General features: G+C 39.1%; 1 protein-coding gene across 2 annotated transcripts in view; it reads right to left on the bottom strand.

The window, feature by feature from the left end:
* taf2 (TAF2 RNA polymerase II, TATA box binding protein (TBP)-associated factor) overlaps window positions 1-11,918 on the bottom strand; it is a 67,477-nt gene extending 55,559 nt beyond the window's left edge. For both annotated transcript variants that reach the window (XM_079430585.1, XM_079430586.1), the window contains exons 1-7: window positions 11,745-11,918; window positions 11,553-11,606; window positions 11,050-11,210; window positions 10,543-10,661; window positions 9,567-9,708; window positions 6,343-6,574; window positions 1,890-2,074 (exon numbers count right to left, since the gene is read on the bottom strand). In XM_079430585.1, the coding sequence (XP_079286711.1) occupies window positions 1,890-2,074; window positions 6,343-6,574; window positions 9,567-9,708; window positions 10,543-10,661; window positions 11,050-11,210; window positions 11,553-11,606; window positions 11,745-11,795 (944 nt within the window). In that variant the 5' untranslated portion in view covers window positions 11,796-11,918. The remainder of the gene's footprint in view (window positions 1-1,889; window positions 2,075-6,342; window positions 6,575-9,566; window positions 9,709-10,542; window positions 10,662-11,049; window positions 11,211-11,552; window positions 11,607-11,744) is intronic.
* Between the last annotated feature and the right edge of the window lie 13,784 nt (window positions 11,919-25,702).

Consider the following 25,702-nt stretch of genomic DNA (forward strand, 5'->3'; position numbering starts at 1 on the left):
GGATTACAGTTACTAGATTTTTGTATCCTGATTACGTAACGTGTTCCGTTACTCCCCAAGCCTGTATATTGAGCAGCGGACGATGTTAAATCCATATACAAGACACATATCTGTTCGTCGCCTCACTTTTTCACATCACGGTCAGTGTGAAATGGCCTTCACTGTAGTAACACTCACTGCATGATATTGTGGCAGAAATGTGGGATATTCGCATTTAATTTTATTACAGGAGTAATGGTATATAATTATAGTATGTATTTGTGATTAACCATGGAAGACCAATGCTTAATTCAATTAAATAATACATTTAACCATATAAAACTGAGCTTGCTAAATTCTTTTTAAAGATGTTACTGATTTTGATAATGAACAAAAATTGACCTCTGCATCCTAAATCAAGCCACTATCAAATGTACATTTCTAAGAGACAAGTGATATTATTAGACAAGTGACATTTAAGTGATATTATTAATAATATTAGCCAACCCAAACCTGTTTCTTTATTTGAAACAATATCACTCAGAACATGTAGAAACTAAGAAATTAATTTTTATACTTAGATATTTATTTTGTTAAGGAAAATTAATGGTCAGGTTTCTACAACTTTCACTTTGGAGCAAAAATCTGGCTTTAAACTTGAAAGAAATAAAGATTTGAGATTTATGCTGATAATTATCGATATCTACTGATATGAAAAAAATTATAGTGATAATTGTTTTGACCATATCGCCCAGCCCTTTAGCACAATGAAAGATTATTAATAGTCTTTCTTGTTCTATGTTGCTGCCTTCATTACTGTGCTATACATTTAAAGGAAATGTCTTTTAATTTTATAGTATATACATTTAAATACTTTTACTTGTATTTCATGAATGATTTTACAACAATACAAAGAGCAATGTGTGACATTTTACCAGAATTAGTCCTACATTTAACTTTTATTTGTTCCCCATTAAATTGTTTTACTAAATGTTTAGATTTTATAGTTATTGTGCACCCATGATTTTTCTAGAATATCTTTTGCTGCTGAATTATCCACTAACCTAGTTTATAGTAGTATTTTTGTCATCGATTTAGTTTTTTTCATTCGTTATTTTTCATTAAAATGAAGTTGTCTATATTTACCAGATTGTGTTTAGTACACAAAAGAGTAGTGATAAGGTCAACACACAGATGTATAGATATTCTACACTGATTTAAAAAAAAAAAAAAAAGAATCGGATCGGTATCGGCAGATACTCAGAATTTTCTGTATCAGATCGGTTCTGAAAAAATGGTATCGTTGCATCCCTAGGTTAAACATTAGATATAATTTGTTTTGGGTAAATCTAACAGGCAGGCTTTGGTCTCATTAATCTATTATTTGTTCCAGAGCAAATGGTTTTGGCAAAATCTCATGTTTATAAATGTAAATTCAATGGTGTATATGTCGCCTTATACTTTTGACTGAATTGCCTTTTATGATGTATTTCATGAATGATTTTACAACAATACAAAGAGCAATGTGTGACACTTTACCAGAATTAGTCCTACACTTAACGTTTATTTGTTCCCCATTAAATTGTTGTTTCACTAAATGTTTAGATTTTATAATTTTACAACCATGATTTTTCTAGAATATCTTTTGCTGCTGAATTATCCACTAACCTAGTTTATAATAGTATTTTTGCCATAGATTATGTTTAGTTTTTTTCATTCGTTATTTTTCATTAAAATGAAGTTGTCTATATTTACCAGATTGCGTTTAATACACAAAAGAGTGATGATAAGGTCAAGACACAGGTATAGAAATTCTACACTGATTTAAAAAAACAAGACTTTTCCATTGGAAAAATAAATACTGTTGTAAACAAAAGTTATTTTTACTTTCAAAAAAAGAGCTTGTTTACCTGAAAATGCTCATGGATGCATATGATGAGACCTGCACATAAGCCTCATCCACAAAGACAGTCTTGAAGCAAGAATAAGGGTAGCGACAGGTAAGGATCTCCTCATAGAATTCAAAAATCTCATGCAGGTAGGACATGGTGTGCTTCAGCAGTGGCAGAAGCTGAGGCAGGCAAAAATGAGTCACCTGTGAAAGCATGATATATTTGATTCATAACAGTGTATTATAAACAAATAAAGCTGCAATAACTTAAAATTGAGATCTGAAAAAAGTCGTGGCCTAATGGTTAGAGTGTCGGAATAGTAATCCAAAGGTTGGGGGTTCAAGTCTCGGGCCGGCAGGGATTGTAGGTGGGGGGAGTGAATGTCCAGCGCTCTCTCCACCCTCAATACCACGACTGAGGTGCCCTTGAGCAAGGCACCGAACCCCCAACTACTCGCCGGGCGCCGCAACATAAATGGCTGCCCACTGCTCCGGGTGTGTGTTCACGGTGTGTGTGTGTGTGTGTGTGTGCACTTTGGATGGGTTAATTGCAGAGCACAAACTCCAAGTATTAACCAGTTGCTTATTAGCATGCATATTACTAGCATAATGGCTGTTTATTAGTACTTATAAAGCAGAAGCTGCATGACCATATTCTAGATCCCTTAACCCTGCCCAATACCTAAACATAACTGCTACAAACAACTACCTTACTCATAACCAACAGGCAGCAAATTAAGGAGTTTATTGACGGAAAACTCTTAAATATCTAATACGTATTCCCTAATCTAAAGTGTCATGACAACAATAATAACAAGGTTAATAACAAGCATTGGCTTCTGTCTCCAATTCAATGTTTTGTCCGCTACTGCACTCTAATATATAAAGACGGCAATTCACAGTAAATAACAATTTGTTTTATCTTGAAACACGCACACAACACAATCACTATATTTAATTGGTTAAATCACACTTTTCTGATTCAATCACAATTCCAGTTTTATTTTGATTGTGTAACCCTAGACCTAAGGAAGGGAATGTCCAGACAAAAAAAAAAAAAAAAAAAAATTACCCACATTCAACAAAAAAAAATTAATTCACAGCGACTTTTAATACTTTTTAATGACCCATGCTATGTACCCTGCAACTATGGATGCACAATATCAGAATCGGCTGATAATAGCTTTAAATGTACATATCGGCATCAGACCAATTTGAAAAATTATTCCGATGTCTTGCCAATAAGAGAAATAGGTTAACTCACATGTGCTAGCAATTAGATCACGTCAGCAATGTGCATAATTTTTGAAGCAAAGTTTTGCCTGAATGGTGATTAGATTCACTGCTTTGGATCGCTGCATTTAAACTGAGAATGCACATACAGATTGATGCATTTGAAGTATGATAGAGTAAACAGTAATAGCACTGTGCAGTGGCAGCTTTCCCGGGTCCTAATGCCCATTTGTTAAGGAGTTTTAATTCGGTAGGGGGTGCTGTTGGCCTACTTTTAATAAAATGAAAGTAAAATACACAAATAACATTTAGACTGTGTTTCTGATTAAAGCTGCAGTTCGTAAATTTGTGTTCAAAATTTATAAAAGCAGCAAGCACATCATGAATCCATTTTCCAAACCATGTTTTTGGCTTGTCCTGAATCAATATGGTACACCTATAATAAGTGCAGGGCTCGCAAAATCGCTAGCCCGACGTCCCGAGGCTATTGTGTTTTCCAGTGGGGCTACCAAAATGCATCACTGCCCTGCCCGATGGGGTACCTTAAAATACAGGGCTCACGCAGGTCCTTAAAGGATTAGTTCACTTTTAAAAAAACTTTTGCTGATAATTTACTCACCCCCATGTCATCCAAGATGTCCATGTCTTTCTTTCTTCAGTCGAAAAGAAATTAAGGTTTTTAATGAAAACATTTCTCCATATAATGGACTTCAGTGGGACCCAAATGGTTCAAGGTCCAAATGACAGTTTCAGTGCTGCTTCAAAGGGCTTTAAACGATACCAGACGATGAATAAGGGTGTTATCTAGCGAAACGATCGGTCATTTCAAAAATAAATTAAAAAGTTTAAGTTTTATAAGCACAAATGCTCGCCTTGCTCTGTTCTGTGATGCGCGTTCGTGACGTCACGTAATACGCAATTACGTGGAAAAGGTCACGGTTGAGGTAGGCAGAAGTACCGAGTCCGTAGGCTTTTTAATATTAAAACACCCAGGATACACACACGAAATGGGCATTTTAAACGATAAACTGACACAAAGCATTTGAATATGTGTATATGGTCCTCCTTCCGCACATTTGTAAACACTGACTCGGTACTTCCGCCTACCTCAACCGTGACCTTTTCAACGTCATTGCGTATTACGTGACGTCATTAACGCGCATCACAGAACAGAGCAAGGCAAGCATTTGTGCTTATAAAACTTAAACGTTTTTATTAATGTTTGAAATGACCGATCGTTTCGCTAGATAAGACCCGTATTCATCGTCTGGTATCGTTTAAAGCCCTTTGAAGCTGCACTGAAACGGTCATTTGGACCTTGAACCGTTTGGGTCCCACTGAAGTCCATTATATGGAGAAATGTTTTCATCAAAAACCTTAATTTCTTTTCGACTGAAGAAAGAAAGACATGGACATCTTGGATGACATGGGGGTGAGTAAATTATCAGCAAAAGTTTTTTAAAAGTGAACTAATCCTTTAAAAACTCTTCAATTTAGTTGAGGAGAAAGAAATGTCTTAATTATAATTTAAAGAGGTCTTACAGTTGGGGACAGAAAGCCAAGAATGGCGATACGGCTGGATTAAACTTCAAAAGGCAATAATGTCACTGAATAAATATGAGCGCTGCACATTTCAAATCAAAACACGGCACGGATGTCTTTATGTGAATGTATCTGAAGGGAACCGACTCTCTTCAGAAACGTGTTGGTGGCATTTTCCTTTCATCTTACCTATAATGCCTGATAAAGCAGCGTTTATGAGCGTGGACGGTGCTTCATTGTGTTCTGGAAACCGCTATATTAAGCTGCTCCTAAAGCGCCACCTCGTGGCAGAGAATAAATTTGCATTTCCAATAAGCCTTTCTTTTATGGTCAGATCAATGCAAATATCAACGATTGTTTTTAAGCAGCAAACACAGATTTGTAAATGAGAAAGAAGTTAATGTGCCTTCTAAAAATCTAAACAATTAGACAGTAATATTTATTAGTTTTAATTTAATATAATAATTTATATGCTTGATTTATCCCTTTTAATAAAAATGGTCTAAGGCTGAAATGCTGTTGTATAAGATTTTTGTTTTTGTGAAAACCTGCATCTGAACTGTAAATCATGTAATTTTATGGCTTAATACTGTATGTTACCATAGACATTGTCCAACCTCGCTCATACTGTTCATTTTACTTGTACAGCTCTTAAAATGTGTCATAAATCTGCAGATACCTTGTAAATAGTGAAATCAAATTCCTTCCTTCATATTTGTTGATATTTGTGTATTGAAAATATTTTTGATTGACGATTAGACTCCGATCTGATTTTCTATATTTAAAAAAAAGATTTTTTTTATTATTATTTGGGCTAGTTAAATTAATTTTCGGGCTACTAAAATCTGAAGAGTACCTGCCGAAGGGCTGCCAGGGATCTAGAAATTTTACGAGCCCTGAAGTGTTTATATTCAGACTATTTTAAACTGGTTTGGGTAGGAACAGCTGCAGAGTAGCCCAGTACCTCCATGATTCTTCATAGACATAAACAGAGAGAAGTAGCTCCGGCTACAGTGTTCTTCCACAAGACACACGCAGTTCTGTTTATTAACCGCTAAAAGTTACAAAAAGTGCCAAAAGTTACAGACTGCAGCTTTAAATAAAGCAGTAATTGATGTCAAAAAATCATGAGTATGTTTTGATTTAAAGGTCAGAAGCTATAGCTTACATGGAAAAAAAAACAAAAAAACATGACACTTGTAAATTAAATAATTTTATATATACTGATTTATTAATTGTGTAATATGTAAATTTGTTTAAACAAATTATGAGCTCTAAGAGATTTTCAGAATTTTTAGAACTCTTTTGCTTTAGACCTTCTACAAATATTAAATCTTAAAACAATGTTACGGTTACTATTGCATCTTTCACAAAAAAAAGCAGCAATTGATATATAGTTTATTTATAGTTATTTTAAAAGCTTCAATGTACTGTCATTATAAAATAACTTCATTATTGTTTAATTAATTCTAACAAATAAGTTTGTTAAAAACTAACCAAAATTAAAAATTATTTGCTTATCCACACAGGAGAGTCTTGGTGTTGTTTCCAAACAAAAGGAAATATATCGTATTGGCAATTGGCCAAAAACAGTTGAAAAATATCGACATATCGGCAAAATCCAATATCGTGCATCTCCAAACTACTAAACTATAGATTTAAAACTAAAAATTACAGTATATTACATTTTCTCTCACCTCATGCATGTAGGGATCCACAAGAATCTCAAAGGGCCCCACAGCCAGGGAAATGTTAGGGGCCGCAGTGGGAATGGGCAGCATGTAGTGAAAGGTTTTCTTGCGCATGTCGTGGGTGTAAACTGTTTCCACTAGATCCCCACAGGACACTGCCACCATGGAGGCATCCACTGTGAACTCCAACTTCCATGTGCACAGCTCGGAGTAAGAGTCTACACATGGAAACCAGAACCTAGTGGAGAACATAATTCAGTATTGGAAATAACAACAATCAAATGCTATTATACTCATACAGACAAATGAACATTAGGGCTGCCACTAACGACTATTTTATTTCGATTAACCTAAACGATTAATTTCCCACAAAAATCAACAATTTTACTTAAGAATATTTTTATTAAACCAAATGAAACCTTCATAGTCCAAATCACTGAAATCAAAGTTCAGTATTATAGTGTAAGAATGACAACATATCCACGTGTTCTTGTCTAATAATACAATTATAATCAAAAAAACACTTTTTAAAGGAGTATTTACCAGAATTTATTTAGATGAAAAATGTCAATGTGCAGTATTTCTGAAAAAATAAAAATACTTTTTTAAAATATAAAATCAATTAATTGGAGATGCTTTTGATTATTAAAATTTAATGGAACCATTCAAATGGAATCCAGAAAATAATGGAAAACAGAATTTGGTACAAATAAAACTGTAAAACTCAATTAATTAGACAGGCTTTTTGATTAATAAAATTTAATTTAACCATTAAAACAGTATAGAAAAATGAAAATGGAAAAAACTGAATTTGGAAATAAAATGGATTTCATAGAGCCCTATTATTATAATAATTTCTTTGTGGTAATAAAAATAGATGTAAGTGAACAATAGCTTTTAAAAAGATGTAAAATACATGTATAATAGCAATGATGCAATAATTAGTTCAAATAAAGTATAAAAAGCAAGAAATCATATGGTTTTATAGAGAATGAGAATGTGACGTAACGCCGCATTGAGTTCTGGGAAACTGCTTTGTTTATCCGCCATATTTGCAGGACAGTGCTGCCTTTCCGCTATTGAGTTTAGGGCAGTATTTGTTTTGTTTTTGTCGTGATTGTGAAAAATATCACCACTGTATGTCATTCATGCTGCTTCGAGAATTGCAATAGCAACTCAGATAATCGTTCTGAGGGGGAACTGGATAAAACAGTATGTTTTTTCACCTTTTTTTCTGTGTAAAAACACCAAAGGAAGCAGGTCGCGGAGAAGATTTTCTGTTAGTCACTAATTAAACCTACTGCCTCTCACTCAATAAAAGAATCACATTTCTGTGTTTTTTTAAAGATTTGATTTTGTTGGTTTAATAATTAACGTTACCTTCTTTTCTAGTATGACTCTCACTAGACTTGTGAATTAGAACTTGAACAGAGGACTTTCTAAAATGCTTCAAGTGGCTTAATGTACCAAGACAGTGATAAAGACAAATTTGTAAAGCATGCTATGTGCAGATACGCAGGTCAAAATATGAACGCAACACGTTTATTTACGTTAAGCATTTTCCTCTCATAAGAACAAGCTTAATGCACAGAGACAGTGACAATAAAAGACTACATTCTGTACACACCTTTCTAATAAATCATAATATGTGCAGAAAAACAGATGAGTCCAAAATATGAACATTTAATATCACTGTCTTAATGCATAAGCGCCTTCTACTTTACGGTTTTCTAAAGGGAGGAGCTTTGTTTAAACATGTGGCGTTAACTTTCTAGCTCACCTGCATGTCTTTTAGCATCACTGTCTTAGTACATTAAACTAGCATTTTAAAATGCCATAAACTGTTCACAAAGGGATTTGATTTTGCTTGTCATTTGCTGACATAAATATAAAAATACAAATTCGCTGAATGTGACCGATTGTCCTCGTTGGCCATGGGAAAATTAATAATGACAACAATTATACTTTGCTATTTAAAAGTTTCCAACAAAGAAATAGATTGACTTCTGTCAGCTTGTTGAACGCACTTTTATTTGGATAATTTAATATGACGGCTGAAGCAGCAGCGAGAGTCCAGCGGGTGACACGGTTTTAACGATAATCAGATCAACATTGTAAATGAAATTCTACAAAACCTAAAAGAAACAAAAATCTAATTATCATGCACTGCGATAAATTAGCTTCTCTTCTCTGCAAACAATATAATTAAGAATCAATAATTGTTTAACTTAAATGCAAAAATAAAATAAAAAATAAGCAGTTATCCGTATAAAGAATGAGAAGTAACCATGGGAACGGACAGCGTTTCCTGCTAATATGGTGGTGCCTTCCCGAAATGCAACGCTGAGTGGAAAGAATGTGACATAACTCCTCATTCTCTTTTGAACAAAACTGTTAAAATACATAATGTAGATTACGCATTACAACAAAGGCCTGCAGGGGCGCCGACGGCCTGATGATTATTTTTACACGTTACACGCTAATCTTTGTTTAAAATTGACCAAGCACCATTTAATTCAAATGTCCACTTAATCTTTAATATTTGTCCATTTCTTTAGGACAGAAATGCTATAGCCACTGTAATTAAATGAATATGTGGACATCAAAACGTGTAAACGAGTAAAAGAGCTTGAGCTTTTATTTTGAAATCGCAATGTATTCTCCAGTGTTTGCATAGGTTTATAAATTATTTACCTTACAAATCTGATGAAATGGCGCACGTTGCGTTCCCAGATGAATGTTATAATAAACCCAAACTCACAACAACATGCAGAGATGGAGTATGAGACGCTCCACGCATGTAAATGATACGTTTCTGTGGAACTACTGTGAACGGAGTGAGACGCACAAACGTAACCTACACGCATGAAAATAATTAAAGCGCATATACTGTGTGAACTGCATCACATATAATTATTTAATTAAATCATAGCGTTTGTGAATTCACAAGTATGCTTAATTATGATTTTTAAATGGGTTTAATATATCATGTAGCCTTGGATAATAGTCTAATAATGTGTTTTATGGATTGTCGTCCGTGAAATGCGCCACTTCCAGTATTTTGCCGGTCCCAACAGCCCTAGTACACAATAATGCTGAAACAGGACTGTAATCTGTAAAAACTTTCCTGAATCACCTTAATTCAATTGTGATGGCAACCTAAATTTTAACCATAACCACTGTCATAACCATTATCTTCCATTTCATGCAAGTGAACGTATGCAGCTTACCGTGTGGAATTCTGGTTGCCAAAGGAGAAAACATGAGCTGCTCTTTCTGCCATACTTCCTTCCACATCAGGTACTACAAAATGCAATCCCCCCTTCGGCTGGTCCAAGGAAAATTCAATGTACACCTTCATAACTTTCATCTCTGCACACACACACCAGCACAGATTATTATTATGATTATTATTACTCAAAATTCTGTGTTTTAAAACTGACTGATCAAAAATCTTCAGATCAGACATTTTTTGATGCATTTTTAAGAGGCATAGTAAGCACTTGTGACGTCAAAAGCACTGGCACTTTGGTACCAGATTATTTACTTTCTTTCAATTGAAAAAATAAACTACCATTTTTTTTTTTTTTGCATGTTCCAGTGAAAATGACATTTCTCTCTTGTGACAGAAGCTCAGGCTTATCTGCCTCCATTTTTGAGTGCAAAGCCCAAATCTCAAAACCCTCTTTCTCTCTCTCTCTCCTTCAGCTTGCTCCCTTTTATCAGGGGTCACCACAGCAGAGTGATCCGCACAGCTGATTTGGCCCACGTCTCAAAATCCTATCAACAACCAATTCATCGAACCAAGTCCCAACCTACATTTTTTTCTTTTTCGATAGTCAGTTAAACTTGGATATAATGTGACATTATGAAAGAAAGGATCTGTCGCTTCTTCACTTCCATCTCAACTTTAGAGAGTGCTCGCAGTGAGGCTGTGTGTTACTTAGCATGAGTGGTCAAATTTATCACTTAGTCTTGGCAAGATGTCATGATGCAGTATAGTCTAATAAATTTGCTACTATTATGTCTATACTAATAATCAATAAAGAGCATTCTCCATGTTCCTCCTGTTATTTGAGTATGTAATAGCTGCAATAACAAATCATCAAGTAAGCCATTAGATTACAAAAGAATCGAGCTGTAACTATTTCAAACAGACACTTTACAAACTCCATATTAAAACTTCATATCGCTTGATCTACTCACCATCTCCTTGTTTCCAGAGCTCAGAAGGAACTTTAATGGAAAGTTCTCCATTTCCAGCATCTGGATCTACAGCACTAACAGCTGCTGTGTAAGCACTGGAGAAATAGTTCAGGTTCCTCCTGATAACCACACAGTGATACAGAGAAAATATGTAGCAAGATGAAGACGAGCAGACTTGATTACCAAAATATTAATACTAATGAGAAAGTAAATACTGACAGAAATACACAGGTGAATTTCAACAAGAAATGTGTGGGTCATATTTCACTCCACAATAATTAAAATATAAATAACGCAAAAATGGATGTGAAAACGTAAACATGAAAATAATGCATAAAGGACCTAATTTTTTTTTTTTTTGCAATTAAATATCACCCAGACATGTGTTGCCAGTTTTTGTATAAATTTTATTTTTTAAACTTAGAAACAAAGATCCCTCTCATTTAATATTACTTAAAGTGTCCATTTTTTGCAAAATACAAAGTTCATGAATTTAACTGAACTTACTGCTTGGATTCATGATGGCAGACCTCAAGTGTGGGGTCGTTGTAAATGAATGGAGCCTCAAGATCATTCACTCTCACCCTGTAGATACGGCACTGCTTGCTATTCAATTTAATACGGTTCAGGTTCATCACTGTTGGAAAGATGGTCAGCTCCACATAACCCTATTCAGAGAGAATTAATTTTTTAAAATTAATAATTTTTTTAATATACACTATATATATATATATATATATATATATATATATATATACACACACATATATATATATATATATGTGTGTGTATTTTTTATATATAATTCTGGCACATTTAACAATGCCATAATCAAAATATATATATTTTTAAATTGAGCTTCATAATATTTATAATTATCATACTGTATTATAATCTGTTCAGTATCACATAATTTTATTTAAGTCTTGTCTAAACATCATACTAAAAGTCTGCCCATTTTCTGCTTCATCTACATAGATTTAGAAAATAAATGACTAACTGTTACTCACAATGACAGACTTTCTCTGAAAATTGATGTTGTTGATGCAGACCACCTGATGGGTTGTAAAAAGATAAACAAACAATAACGTTAAATTCACGCAATGGCAAATTATTATTTTAATAATCTGTCCTGATTTGGCAAGTAAACACAACTGCAATCATATCCATGCAAGCGGTGAGAATAGTGTATTTGATACTTATAGTTTATATGGTCGTGGGCTCTCAAAGCCCTTGTCTTTCTTGCGGTTCATGCTGCTCTTCCGTTTATTCACTCAAACCTTCTTTAACAGGTTCCGTTTCATTAAATCCTTAAGTTTGAAATACTAAAGACAAGTTATTTCTTGCTCAAACATAGCTGTAATCCATCTTGTTACGTTTTAATCTGTGAAATGCCTGTAAAGCGTTAAAAACAATCAGCAACACAGCTGTCCTTTTTCTGCATGTCTTCAGCCATGTTGTTTGTAACCTTCGCCCTCCCGCGCCTAAGGGTTCTTCTTCTTTGGTGTTTACTGGCGTTCGGCAACCTAACTGATTGGTGCATTACCGCCACCAACTGGACTGGAGTGTGAAGCATTAAGAGGAAGGAAAAAAATAATATATTTTTTCTTAAATTCTACTTTCTAATCCGGTTATCTTCAGAAAACGTATAACTTCTCTCTTAATATTTGTCTGTCCTGAGGCACAAATTAGAAGATTTGATATAGTAAAATGAATTACTCCTATGTTGCTCAGTTTCCTAAATAACTCCTCTCTTTCTTTAGTATATACTGCACAATGTAGAAGTACATGCTCTCTGCTTCACTACATGTATCACATAATCCTGACTGATGTTTCCCTATTGTGAATAATTAATTATTTAAACCAGAATGTCCTATTCTAAGTCGAGTAAAAATTATGTCTTCCTTTCTATTGTTGAAACATATTTTTTTTTTCATATTTCATTTCCTTGCACTCCTAATGTGCAGGTACCCATAGGAACTTCAGGACTATACCAATTTCCTGAATCCTAAGAAGATTAATAAGTACTTCATATATTAAATCCTGTTTTAATGCTGATTGTTCACTTATTATACTATTTAAAGCTGACAAGCAATCTGAACAAATGACTACCCATCCATCCATCTTCTTCCGCTTATCCGGGGCCGGGTCGTGGGGGCAGCAGTCTAAGCAGAGATGCCCAGACTTCCCTCTCCCTAGACACTTCCTCCAGCTCTTCCGGGGGGACACCGAGGCATTCCCAGGCCAGCCGGAAGACATAGTCTCTCCAGCATGTCCTAGGTCTTCCCCGGGGTCTCCTCCCAGTGGGACGCTCCCGGAACACCTTCCCGGGAAGGCGTCCAGGAGGCATCCGGAACAGATGCCCGAGCCACCTCAGCTGACCCCTCTCAATGTGAAGGAGCAGCGGCTCTACTCTGAGCTCCTCCCGAGTGACCGAGCTTCTCACCCTATCTCTAAGGGATCGCCCAGCCACCCTGCGGAGAAAGCTCATTTCAGCCGCCTGTATCCGGGATCTTGTCCTTTCGGTCATGACCCAAAGCTCATGACCATAGGTGAGAGTAGGAACGTAGATTGACCGGTAAATCGAGAGCTTCGCCTTGCGGCTCAGCTCTTTCTTCACCACGACAGACCGGTACATCGACTGCATTACTGCAGAAGCTGCACCGATCCGTCTGTCAATCTCCCGTTCCATCCTTCCCTCACTCGTGAACAAAACCCCAAGATACTTAAACTCCTCCACTTGAGGCAGGAACTCTCCACCAACCTGAAGTGGGCAAACCACCCTTTTCTGACTGAGGACCATGGCCTCGGATTTGGAGGTGCTGATTCTCATCCCAGCCGCTTCACACTCGGCTGCAAACCGTCCCAGTGCATGCTGAAGGTCCTGGCTTGATGAAGCCAACACGACAACGTCATCTGCAAAAAGCAGAGACGAAATTGTGTGGTCACCAAACCTGACACCCTCCGGCCCCTGGCTGCGCCTAGAAATTCTGTCCATAAAAATTATGAACAGAACCGGCGACAAAGGGCAGCCCTGCCGGAGTCCAACATGCACCGGGAACAAGTCTGACTTACTGCCGGCAATGCGAACCAAGCTCCTGCTTCGGTCATACAGGGACCGGACAGCCCTTAGTAAAGGACCCCGGACCCCATACTCCCAGAGCACCCTCCACAGGCCGCCGCGAGGGACACAGTCGAATGCCTTCTCCAAATCCACAAAACACATGTGGACTGGTTGGGCAAACTCCCATGAACCCTCCAGCACCCTGTAGAGGGTATAGAGCTGGTCCAGTGTTCCACGGCCCGGACGAAAACCACACTGTTCCTCCTGAATCCGAGGTTCTACTATCGGCCGTATTCTCCTCTCCAGTACCCTGACATAGACTTTCCCAGGGAGGCTGAGAAGTGTGATCCCCCTATAGTTGGAACACACCCTCCGGTTCCCCTTCTTAAAAAGAGGGACCAGCACCCCGGTCTACCACCCCAGAGGCACTGTCCCCGACCGCCACGCGATGCTGCAGAGGCGTGTCAGCCAAGACAGCCCCACAACATCCAGAGACTTGAGGTACTCAGGGCGGATCTCATCCACCCCCGGTGCCCTGCCACCGAGGAGTTTCTTCAGCTTGGGTGATGGACGAGTCCACCTCTGAGCCCTCAGCCTCTGCTTCCTCAATGGAAGACGTGACGGCGGGATTGAGGAGATCCTCGAAGTATTCCTTCCACCGTCCAACGATATCCCCAGTCGAGGTCAGCAGCTCCCCACCTCTACTGTAAACAGCGTTGGTAGGGCACTGCTTCCCTCTCCTGAGGCGCCGGACGGTTTGCCAGAATCTCTTCGAGGCCAACCGATAGTCCTTCTCCATGGCCTCACCGAACTCCTCCCAGGCCCGAGTTTTTGCCTCCACAACCACCAACATGCACCGGGAACTGCAGTTCACTTGGCCTGTCAGTACCCGTCAGCTGCCTCAGGAGTCCCACAAGCCAGCCAGGCCCGATAGGACTCCTTCTTCAGCTTGACGGCATCCCTTACTTCCGGTGTCCACCACCTGGTTCGGGGATTGCCGCCTCGACAGGTGGAGAACATGGTCCACTCGGACTCAATATCTCCAGCCTCCCTCGGGATCCGGTCGAAGCTCCGCCGGAGGTGGGAGTTGAAGATTTCTCTGACAGGAGACTCGGCCAAACGTTCTCAGCAGACCCTCAAAGTACGCTTGGGTCTGCCGAGTCTGTCCAGCTTCCTCCCCCGCCATCGGATCCAACTCACCACCAGGTGGTGATCAGTTGACAGCTCCGCCCCTTTCTTTACCCGAGTGTCCAAGACATACGGCCGCAGGTCAGATGAAACGACCACAAAGTCGGTCATCGACCTACGGCCTAGGGTGTCCTGGTGCCACGTGCACTGATGGACACCCTTATGCTTGAACATGGTGTTCGTTATGGACAAACTGTAACTAGCACAGAAGTCCAATAACTGAACACCACTCAGGTTCAGATCAGGGGGGCCGTTCCTCCCAATCACGCCCCTCCAGGTGTCACTGTCGCTACCCACGTGGGCATTGAAGTCCCCCAGTAGAACGACGGAGTCCCTGGTTGGAGCACTTTCCAGCACCCCTCCCAGAGACCCCAAGAAGGCCGGGTACTCTGCATTGCCATTTGGCCCGTAGGCACACACGACAGTGAGAGACCTATCCCCTACCCGTAGGCGCAGGGAAACGACCCTCTCGTTCACCGGGGTGAACTCCAACACATGGCGGCTGAGCTGGTGGGCTATAAGCAAACCCACACCAGCCCGCCGCCTCTCACTATGGGCAACTCCACAGTGGTGAAGAGTCCATCCTCTCTCGAGGAGTGTGGTTCCAGAGCCCAAGCCGTGCGTAGAGGTGATCCCGACTATCTCTAGTCGGAAGCTCTCAACCTCACGCACAATCTCAGGCTCCTTCCCCGCCAGCGAGGTGACATTCCACGTCCCTAGAGCTAGCTTCTGTGTCCAGGGATCGGGTTGTCTAGGCCCCCGCCTTCGACTGCCGCCCGATCCCCTTAGCACCGGCCCTCTTGTCACATGTCACATGAGATACATTACGACCTCTTTTCCATATCGCTCCATCATCAGCATAGAGAGAATCTTCCTATATCTATTTTGACATTTTGGAAAACATCATTTATCATGATATTAAACAATACTGGACTGCACACACTTCCTTGTGGTGTACCATTATCTATTTTATAAATCCTAGAATATGCAGCCCCAACCCTTACCTGAATAGTTCTATTAAGTAAAATTTTTTTAATCCAGTTAAACATTCTGCCTTCAATTCCTATTTGTTCAAACTTTATTAACAGCCCCTTCTTCCAAAGCATGTTGATTGCTTTTTCAATGTCAAAAAAGATACCTACTACATCTATTTATTATCTTGAGCCTTTCTTATATCTGTTTCTAAACTAATAACAGCATCTAATGTACTTCGTCCTTTTCTAAATCCACTCTGATATGGTGAAATAATCTCTTTCCTTTCTAATATATAGTTCAATCTACACACAATCATACGCTCCATTAGTTTACACAAATTTGATGTTAATGCTATTGGTCTGTAACTTGCAGCAGTATGCTTGTTCTTGGCTGGCTTTAACACAAGAATAACCCCGTGTTTCCATGAAGAAGGAAGTCTCCCTGATCTCCACACTTTATTCAAAAGACACAATAAAAAGTTCATAGAAAAATCTGATACATTTTTTATCATCATATAACATATCTCATCCTTTCCTGGTGAAGTTTTTTTAACTCTTCCAACAGCTCTCTTTAATTCATTTAATGAGAATTCTACATCAAGATGTTCATAAGAAGGCCTTTTCTCCATCCTAATATTTGGATGTTCCTTTATACCTTGTTCTCTATTTATTTTAATTTCTTCTGATATATTCAGGATTTTACTTGGACAAAATAAAACATAAAAGCCAAGCAAAAAACAACAACAACAACAACAAAAAAACTAGAAATGAAAACAAAACAAAACAAATAAAATAAAAACAATCAAAAAGACTATATTCTTTTATATAATTTAGTTTCTGTTACAAATAATAGCCAAAAGATCCTCTTTTGGCTATTAACTCGTCATTGTCATTAGGACATGTCCCCAAAACCTTCAAATTGGCTGTAATTAAGCCTCTCATTAAAAAACCACAACTTGACCCCAAAGATCTAGTTAATTACAGACCGATCTCAAACCTCCCTTTTCTGTCAAAGATACTAGAAAAGGTAGTATCCTCACAATTATATTCCTTCTTAGAGAAAAATGGTATATGTGAGGAATTCCAGTCAGGATTTAGACCGTATCATAGTACTGAGACTGCTCTCATTAGAGTTACAAATGACCTGCTTCTATCATCTGATCGTGGTTGTATCTCTTTATTAGTGCTACTGGATCTTAGCGCTATGTTCGACACTATCGAACACAACATTCTTTTGAATAGACTAGAACACTTTGTTGGCATTAGTGGAAGTGTCTTAGCATGGTTCAAATCGTACTTATCTGACCGCCATCAATTCATAGCAGTGAATGAAGAGGTATCATATCGATCACAAGTGCATTACGGAGTACCTCAAGGCTCAGTACTAGGACCGTTACTTTTCACGCTTTACATGTTACCCTTGGGAGACATGGTGTTAGCTTTCACTGTTATGCTGATGATACTCCGCTCTATATTTCTTCACGGCCCGGTGAAACACACCAAAATTGAGAAACTAACGGAATGCTAGTTGATATAAAAAACTGGATGATGAGTAATTTCTTACTGCTAAATTCTGAAAAAACGGAAGTGTTAATTATCAGACCTAAACACCCCACATGTAATAACCTAGAATACTATACTTGACGGCTGCTCTGTCAATTCTTCTTCATCAGTTAGGAACCTAGGTGTGCTGTTTGATAGCAATCTTTCATTTGAAAGCCATGTTTCTAGCATCTATAAAAGTGCATTTTTCCATCTCAAAAACATATCTAAATTGCGACCTATGCTCTCAACGTCAAATGCAGAAATGCTAATTCATGCGTTTATGACCTCAAGGTTAGACTATTGTAATGCTTTATTGGGTGGTTGTTCTGCACGCTTGAACAACAAATTACAGTTGGTCCAAAATGCAGCAGCTAGAGTTCTTACTAGAACCAGGAAGTATGACCATATTAGCCCGGTTCTGTCAATACTGCACTGGCTCCCTATCAAACATCAAATAGATTTTAAAATCTTGTTAACTACTTATAAAGCCCTGAATGGCTTAGCTCCTTAGTACCTGAGCGAGCTCTTATCACATTATAGTCCTCCACGTCCGCTGCGTTCTCAGAACTCTGACTGTTTGATAATACCTAGAATATCAAAATCGACTGCGGGCGGCAGATCCTTTTCCTATTTAGCGCCCAAACTCTGGAACAATCTACCTAATGCTGTTCGGGAGACAGACACACTCGGTCAGTTTAAATCTAGATTAAAGACACATTTATTTAACCTGGCTTACACATAACACACTAATACACTTCTATTATTCAAATCCACTAAAGGATTGTTAGGCTGCATTAATTAGATCAACCGGAACCGGGAACACTCCCCATAACACACGATGTACTCGTTACATCGTAAGAAGAATGACATCTACGCTAATATTTGTCTATTTCTTTCTTATTCTGTTTCTCAGTCTGTGTCCGGATCAGATGGTGGATCGGCGCCGGGAGATGATGTCTTCCCTGATCGTCGGCAGAGGCCGGGACACCTGGATGAGCCCCGGGGACATATCCCCAGTGAAGACCTCAACTTAAATACAATTAACTAAAAATATAATAAAATACCAAACTACATAATACTATTATTGTTAGAAATTGCAACAATACAAAATAGAAATAAATATTTATACATTTAAAATTTTAATTAAAACAATAAGTAAACAATAAATAAACAATTATCTCCTGGACAGAGGAGAACTGGCCCGCCAACTGAGCCTGGTTTCTCCCAAGGTTTTTTTTTTCTCCTTTCTGTCACAGAGGGAGTTTTGGTGGCTTGCTCAGTTGGGGACACTTCATTTTTAGTGATTATCGTCAATTTGATTTTGCAGATGCTATTTAAACTAAACTGATCTAAACAATGACATCTCTAAATTCAATAATGAAATGCCTTAATTGAAAATTTAGTGTTTCATTTTATTTTTATACATTACTGACACTCTATCCTCCAGTTTGATACTGTTAAGTGCTTTGACACAATCTGTATTGTTAAAAGCGCTATATAAATAAGGTGACTTGACAAATGTAATAATACCATCATATATCATATTAGCTGTTTTCCTTAATAAACCTGATAAAGTAAAATCATGAAATACAAGGTGACATCTCTCACTGTTGTATTTCAAACTGTTACAGTATTCACATTCCCCAGTAAGGCTTTAAGTATAGGGTTCATACCTAGGGAGGAATAGCAACACATAATGAACTGTTTCCTTTTCTTGGCATATTTCACAAAACCCAGTGGTGTGTTTAGGCTACCTATTATATATGGTGTGTAGAATTAAGTTTTGTGTGGCCCATCTTTAGTCTTGTCAAAATTATCTAATCTTCTCTCCTTAAGTTTTTAATAATTCTACTTTGTTTTATGGTATTTTGTATATTCTAAAAAAATCTTGTTTTTTTCTGTCATTCCACGTTTGTTGCCAATATATTCAGTATTTCTATGAAAATATCACATCTGTCTGAAATGTTTGAAGGCTGATAAGTGATGCCACTGAATCTGAACAAATAAACAGTTCTGATATATTCTATTGTGTAGCGTTTTGATATCAATCCCATTCCATTCTTTTTGAACTATCATGAATCTGTAAATCAACTTGATTTAAATCAAAGAACTGAGGCAAGTGAGGCCTGCAGTTCTTGAGATGTTGTTGTGGGGTCTTTTGTGACCTCTTGGATGAGTCGTCGCTGCGCTCTTGGGGTAATTTTGGTCGGCCAAAATTGGTTGTGTTATCTTTGATTAATGTTTAAATTTGTTTGATGATCTGAAACATTAAAGTGTGACAAACATGCAAAAAAATAATCAGGAAGGGGGCCAACACTTTTTCACACCACTGTATATTATTTAATGACATTTCTGTAGCCCATTGCTTTCCATGCAAAACCTGTTCTTGCCATGTTTACAGTCTCCCAACTCTCCCATATTATTAGGGGGTGCTTCTTCTTTTTCTTCTTCTTCTTCTTGGTTTATTGGCACCATACTGTGCTGTTACACAGTCAGGTTTATATAAGATCATTTCTTATTTTCATCTTGAATACATACACATTTGTGTTCGTTTATATTGCTTGTTACTCTGCCCAAACTCTAACCCATCAGGGCTCAGGTATTGGCTGCATGTTCAGCTCCTCCACCCTCAACACTGAATCCAGATGCATATTTTTCTTATGTTTTTTATGCTATTCATTACATTGTCTCCTCACTATACCTTTTACAGTCATAGAAACAATAGCACATGCAATTTTCACACCAAAATACTCACATGAACCACTATCAAAAAACTATTTGATTTGACTTCTTTACTTAAAGGTACATTAACATCTGTTACCTTATTTTATATATATATCCTAATGATGATGAATGTATTGCTGTCCAATTAGAGACTATTTTAATATAGTACATTGTTTAATACTTCCATAAAGAGACACTATTAAAATATAAATACAAAGAATGAATATAAAGTATTTGAAAAAATACATGGCCATTGTTTAAGCGTAAAGTCTACATGAGCCTTTGGTGCTTAGACTCATATAATCACTACTTTCTATATTTATAAATATAAACATTAATTAAACATTAACAATATAACACTTCCAAATCGGTTCCAACTACTCATATAGCACAATGAAAATTGTAATTGTTGAACAATACAAATAATATTTACACCAACTTTAAAATCAAGATTGATCCCTTTTGATCTTGTACTTTCAATAAACAGTAGAAAACTGTAAGTAATTATGTCAACGACTTGTTCAAGGAGCAAATACATTTCTTTAATTTCAGTAAAAACAAAGCTGGAGGGATCCAGAGCATCATTCCTCTCCTCTGTAAATTCAACTTTCAATAACTTGTCTATCGCCTGGGACTTGTTCCTTAATGCATAGTATTTTGGCACATTTTCATATTTGAGTGTTTCACGCACCATTTGCAGTCTGTCTTCAAATCCACAATGAATAATTTCTTGAAAATAAATGTGAACAAGCAAGTTACAAATGTAATAAACCAAAAACAATAATGTTAACATTACATGAATGTTCAAAAAAAAAAAAAAATGGAACTATATTTTTCTAGAAACACTTACCCCTCATGGTGATTGGTCTATTCTCCAACATAGGAGGCAGGATGTCTATATTATCCTCAACTGCCTTACAAATAAATACAACAAAACCAAAAAAATCAAATAAGGATTTATAATCTTATAACTGGCTTTGCGAGAACTTGTGTTTTTATATCATATATTATATCTGTTACGGTACGCCCCTCGGGAGGTGAATCAGGACAAGGCAGGCAGGTATATCAAACAAAGACTTTACTTGTAGCAATACATCAGGAGTAACATAAACAATAACGGACATAGGAACCAGGGAGAACTCAGGCTTATAAAGGCAGGTCATCATTAAGGGAGAACAGAAACAGGTGAGGAGCTAATTAACTAATCGGGGAAACTGGGTCAATGGAAAACAAGGCAAAAACAGAACAGACTCGTGACAGTTCGCCCTCCACTAAGACTCCCAAAAATGCAGACCAACAGAGGAGGAGGGGTGGGGGTTCAGGAGGCGGGCATGGAGTAGGAGGGATCCGGGCAATAGGGAGCAGGAAAAAACAAAAACAGTCCAAAAAATGAGTCCAAGGGGGAGTGGAGGGTGGGAGGAGCCAAGGAGGAGCCCGGAGCAGGGGAAGCCAGATGGCAGTCCAGAGGCCAGCAAGGATGGCGGCCCACGGCGGAGTCGATGGCGGGAGGAGCCATGGTGGGGATGGGACCACCGACACCATGGGGCCGACTGCCGGAGATGACGCCGGTGGAGAAGGAGCCCAGGATGGAGCAGAGCAGCCGCAGAGCCAGGGTGACACAGATGGGCCGGAGGGCCACGGCGGAGCCGACGGCTCAGGCGAGAGAGGCGGAGGCGGGGATACCGAGTGACGCGGTGGAGCCGGAGTGACAGAGGACAACGGTGGAGCCGGAGGGAGGGAGGAACCCGACGGAGCCAGAGGAATGGAGGGACGAAGCGGAGCTGGAGGAGTGGAATTCCGTGGAGTAGGCAGGGGGACGACTGACCAAGGCGGAGCCGGAGGGACGAGGGAGCCCGGCGGAGCTGGCCACGGTGGAGATGAGGGAGCCACGAGCCAAGGTGGAGCCGATGGATCGGAGGGCCGAGGTGGAGTCCGGGTCTCGCAGGCTGGAGGCGAAGACTGGGGATCCTCCAACCCCGAGGTGGCAGATTGCAGGGAGACCCGAAGCTCAACCGATCCACCGGGCATGGCGTGCTGAGGGTGAGCTGAGGGGTCTTCCTGATGTGGCTGAGGAGGGACTGATGGGCTGGCTGACTGGTATCGAGGAGGTGGGAGAGGGAGGCTGGGTGGGAACACGGGAGGATTCGAGCTGGACGGAACCAGCGGAGACACAGGAGATTCCAGGCTGGACAGAACCAGCGGAGGCACAGGAGATTCAGGGCTCGACGGAACCAGCGGAGACACATGAGATACAGGGCTGGGTAATGCTTCCCCAAACCAGTCAATCAGATCTTCTTCGAATAGGCCCAACAGTTCCTCAAAATAGCTTCCAGAAGCCAGCGGTTGCTCACCCTCAGTGGTGGATGTGTGGGCTGGGTATTTATCCATTCCCTCGATCTCCACTAAGACTCCCACGACGCACGATGTTGCCGGCTCACACACCTGGTCAGTCGCGTCGAGTTCGGTTTCCGGGGCGATGAGTGGCTCTGTCACTCTCAGTGGTAACGGCTCTATCTACGCGACCGGCTCGGGCTCTGCGACTGCGGTGGGCTCTGGCGAACTCTCCGTGCAGCGAGAAGGTGAGGGCTGGCTGGGCTCTGGATCGGGAGTGGGGCTGGAGCTGTCCTCAGCAGGGTCACCGAAGATAAATAGATTATTATTTTCCATCACCCACTCCACGCAAGCGGCGAAATTCTCCTTGGGACCGTTCGCTGGCAGGCGTGCCTTACACTGCTCGCTCAGGTTGGCGATGTAGAAAACACAGAGCGAGCGGTCTTCGAAGTGTGTAAGGCACGCCAGGTTGATGAAGTCCTTGGTGTGTTCCACCAGCGAACGGTCCTTCTGCTCCAGGCACAGGAGTAGCATGGCAGGATCCATGTCAGGAGAGGGGGAAAACCAAAAAAATAAACAAAAGAAAAAACGCTGCTAACTAAACTGTTGTGGTCCGTTATTCTGTTACGGTACGCCCCTCGGGAGGTGAATCAGGACAAGGCAGGCAGGTATATCAAACAAAGACTTTACTTGTAGCAATACATCAGGGGTCTGTTCCATAAAAGACGCTAAGAAAAGCGGGGATTAAAGTCCAAAACCTGACTTGAAATAACCTAACAAATCAATCGGGACTAAAGCGGTTCCATAAACGACAATTCAAGTTAACGCAATCTGACTAATGCTATCCAGGTTCAGTGAGTCAGGATAATGTGATGTACACGCTTATTCTGAAGCAGCCTTTAATGCCGATCATGGATCAAAGCGATCCACCATAGCAAACAGCGAATATTTGTGCTGTTTAACGCATTTGAAACATTGTGTTTTCCTCAGTGCATAACTGATACGTCACAGGTATATTTTTTACATCTGTAAATGTCAGAAAGCCATGCAAATATATCCATTTAGCTGTCAGGAGTGGGCGAGGCTTATGCGAGAGAACGAGCGCTGCGGCGCGCATGCGCGCTACACAGACAGAGCAGAATAGAATACTAGCGCAAGAATTCTGAATAAAATATACATTCTGCTAAAATATTTGTTGTTGGACATTAAATGTGACACATAGAATTTTAATTTCCTACATATAAGTGTATTTTTATGATAGCAGCAACTGTTAATCACTAGCTCAAATGAGTTAAATGTGAGGAACACTCTTATCAGTTAAAATGTACTCTGATTTCTATTATAAATTTACATTTTTAATTCAGTGATTTTAACATTTGATTGTGTTTTTATGCTTTAATGCTTTAAAGACCCATTTTAGATTGTAATGTTTTAATGTTCTAATAACCATAAAAGTTACACCTGTCATAAATTCAGAGAGAAAGGCTGCATGGCTAGAAACTGCTGATCAACTGCATGCACAAGTAGCCACAATGTTAAAATGTAATTCGCCTACATTTTGGGCACAATACATTAAATACAGTTGGTTGTAGCCTATTTTTTATTTATTTGATTATTTAAGGTGTATTTTCTGTATACTTTTTGGACCGATAATAAATTAAACTGACTGTATGTGAGAGAGTCAGTGGTAATATCGATGCGTTCCTATTGGTCAGTGTTAGAGGAGCTCAGCTTAGCCTGACAGTTAGCCTGCTCTGGACCAGGTTAGTTTGCCAGCATAAGTTGCCGGGGTAACTGAGTTTGAACTTTTTTAAGTTTGATTTATGAAACCGAATCTACCAAAAATAAGCCGAAATAAGCCTGGCTTATACTCTAATCTTGGTTTATGGAATAGCCCCCTGGAGTAACATAAACAATAACGGACATAGGAACCAGGGAGAACTCAGGCTTATAAAGGCAGGTCATCATTAAGGGAGAACAGAAACAGGTGAGGAGCTAATTAACTAATCGGGGAAACTGGGTCAATGGAAAACAAGGCAAAAACAGAACAGACTCGTGACAATATCGTTTTTTTTTTTTTTTTCCAGTTGTACAACAACACTTATACTATCACCTCTACTGCCACAAGGTAAAGCGAAACAGGGACAGTGGCTTCAATGTGTTAGTGACATAATAGACCTAGAAAATATAAATACCATTATTTGCAGCTTTACTCATGCACAAACTACAATAGATGTTCATCAATAAGATGAGAACCAGACCTATTATAAATCTAAATGTACTCGAAATTCAATTAATTGAAAAGTGTGATATCCAAGTAGCAATAAAGATTTTTGCTGTCATAATGATAACAATAGCGCATACAAAAATAGTAAATGAACTGTTCCATGCTCCGGCGTGGTTAGAGATCACACTACATGTGTACCGCACAAGAGCCACCACTTCAAGCGGGCCAGGGCATGGTTAAACGAACCACACTGGACATGGTACAGAGCAGTTATACTTGTGAAATGAACTGGATTTTGGGGGTCAAATCACGCTCAAGCATGGATCAGATCCCCTAGTGTGAGCACATCCTAAATCTAAGTGAATAGCAGATAGCACACCACAACTATAACCATAACAGCACAAAAAATTATGAATGATAAAAACACTGACAGCCAATCAGAATAATTTCTGCTTTAAAGAACTTGTGTCACGGTGCACACAACGTGGGAGAACGAGGAACACAAAGATGAGGATAAACTCAAATTAACAGTCTTTAATGACATCCGACAAGGCAAGACAAGACAAGGACACACAGGAACACCGGGAGTAACGAGTAGACCAGACGAAATCTAACGGAACAGGGCTTAAAAACACAAGATAATCACAGATACTAACTAAAACACAGCTGAGCAGAATTAACTAATAATCACACTTAACAAGGACAGGAAACAAACCAAATATGGAAACATGAGGGTGGGAAACACAAGACACACGACACAAGGCTGACAGTTTGAGCATTTATAGTGACAGATACCACAACTGCATTGTATGCTTACAATTCGATTTGCAAGCTTGTTGCAAACTCTGAAACTCTTTAAGTGGAATAGGGAAATTATCTGCAAACATATATTCTTCACAAGACAACATGTTTCCACTTTTATCAAACATATTCATGACAAAGTAAAAAAAAAATTCCAAACCAATTACGCAAAAATAAAGACTTAAATTTTCCAAGCCAGTAACACTTGCTGGTATGATTCTTGAACTCTGGATTTGTGCTGCAGTGCGGGTGATGTCACAGTTAGCGGAGAATGCAGGTGGCTATTGACATCACTGGCAGAGGAAG

Source organism: Barbus barbus (assembly GCF_936440315.1).
Source record: "Barbus barbus genome assembly, chromosome: 12".
In the NCBI taxonomy this organism is placed as follows: Eukaryota; Metazoa; Chordata; class Actinopteri; order Cypriniformes; family Cyprinidae; genus Barbus; species Barbus barbus.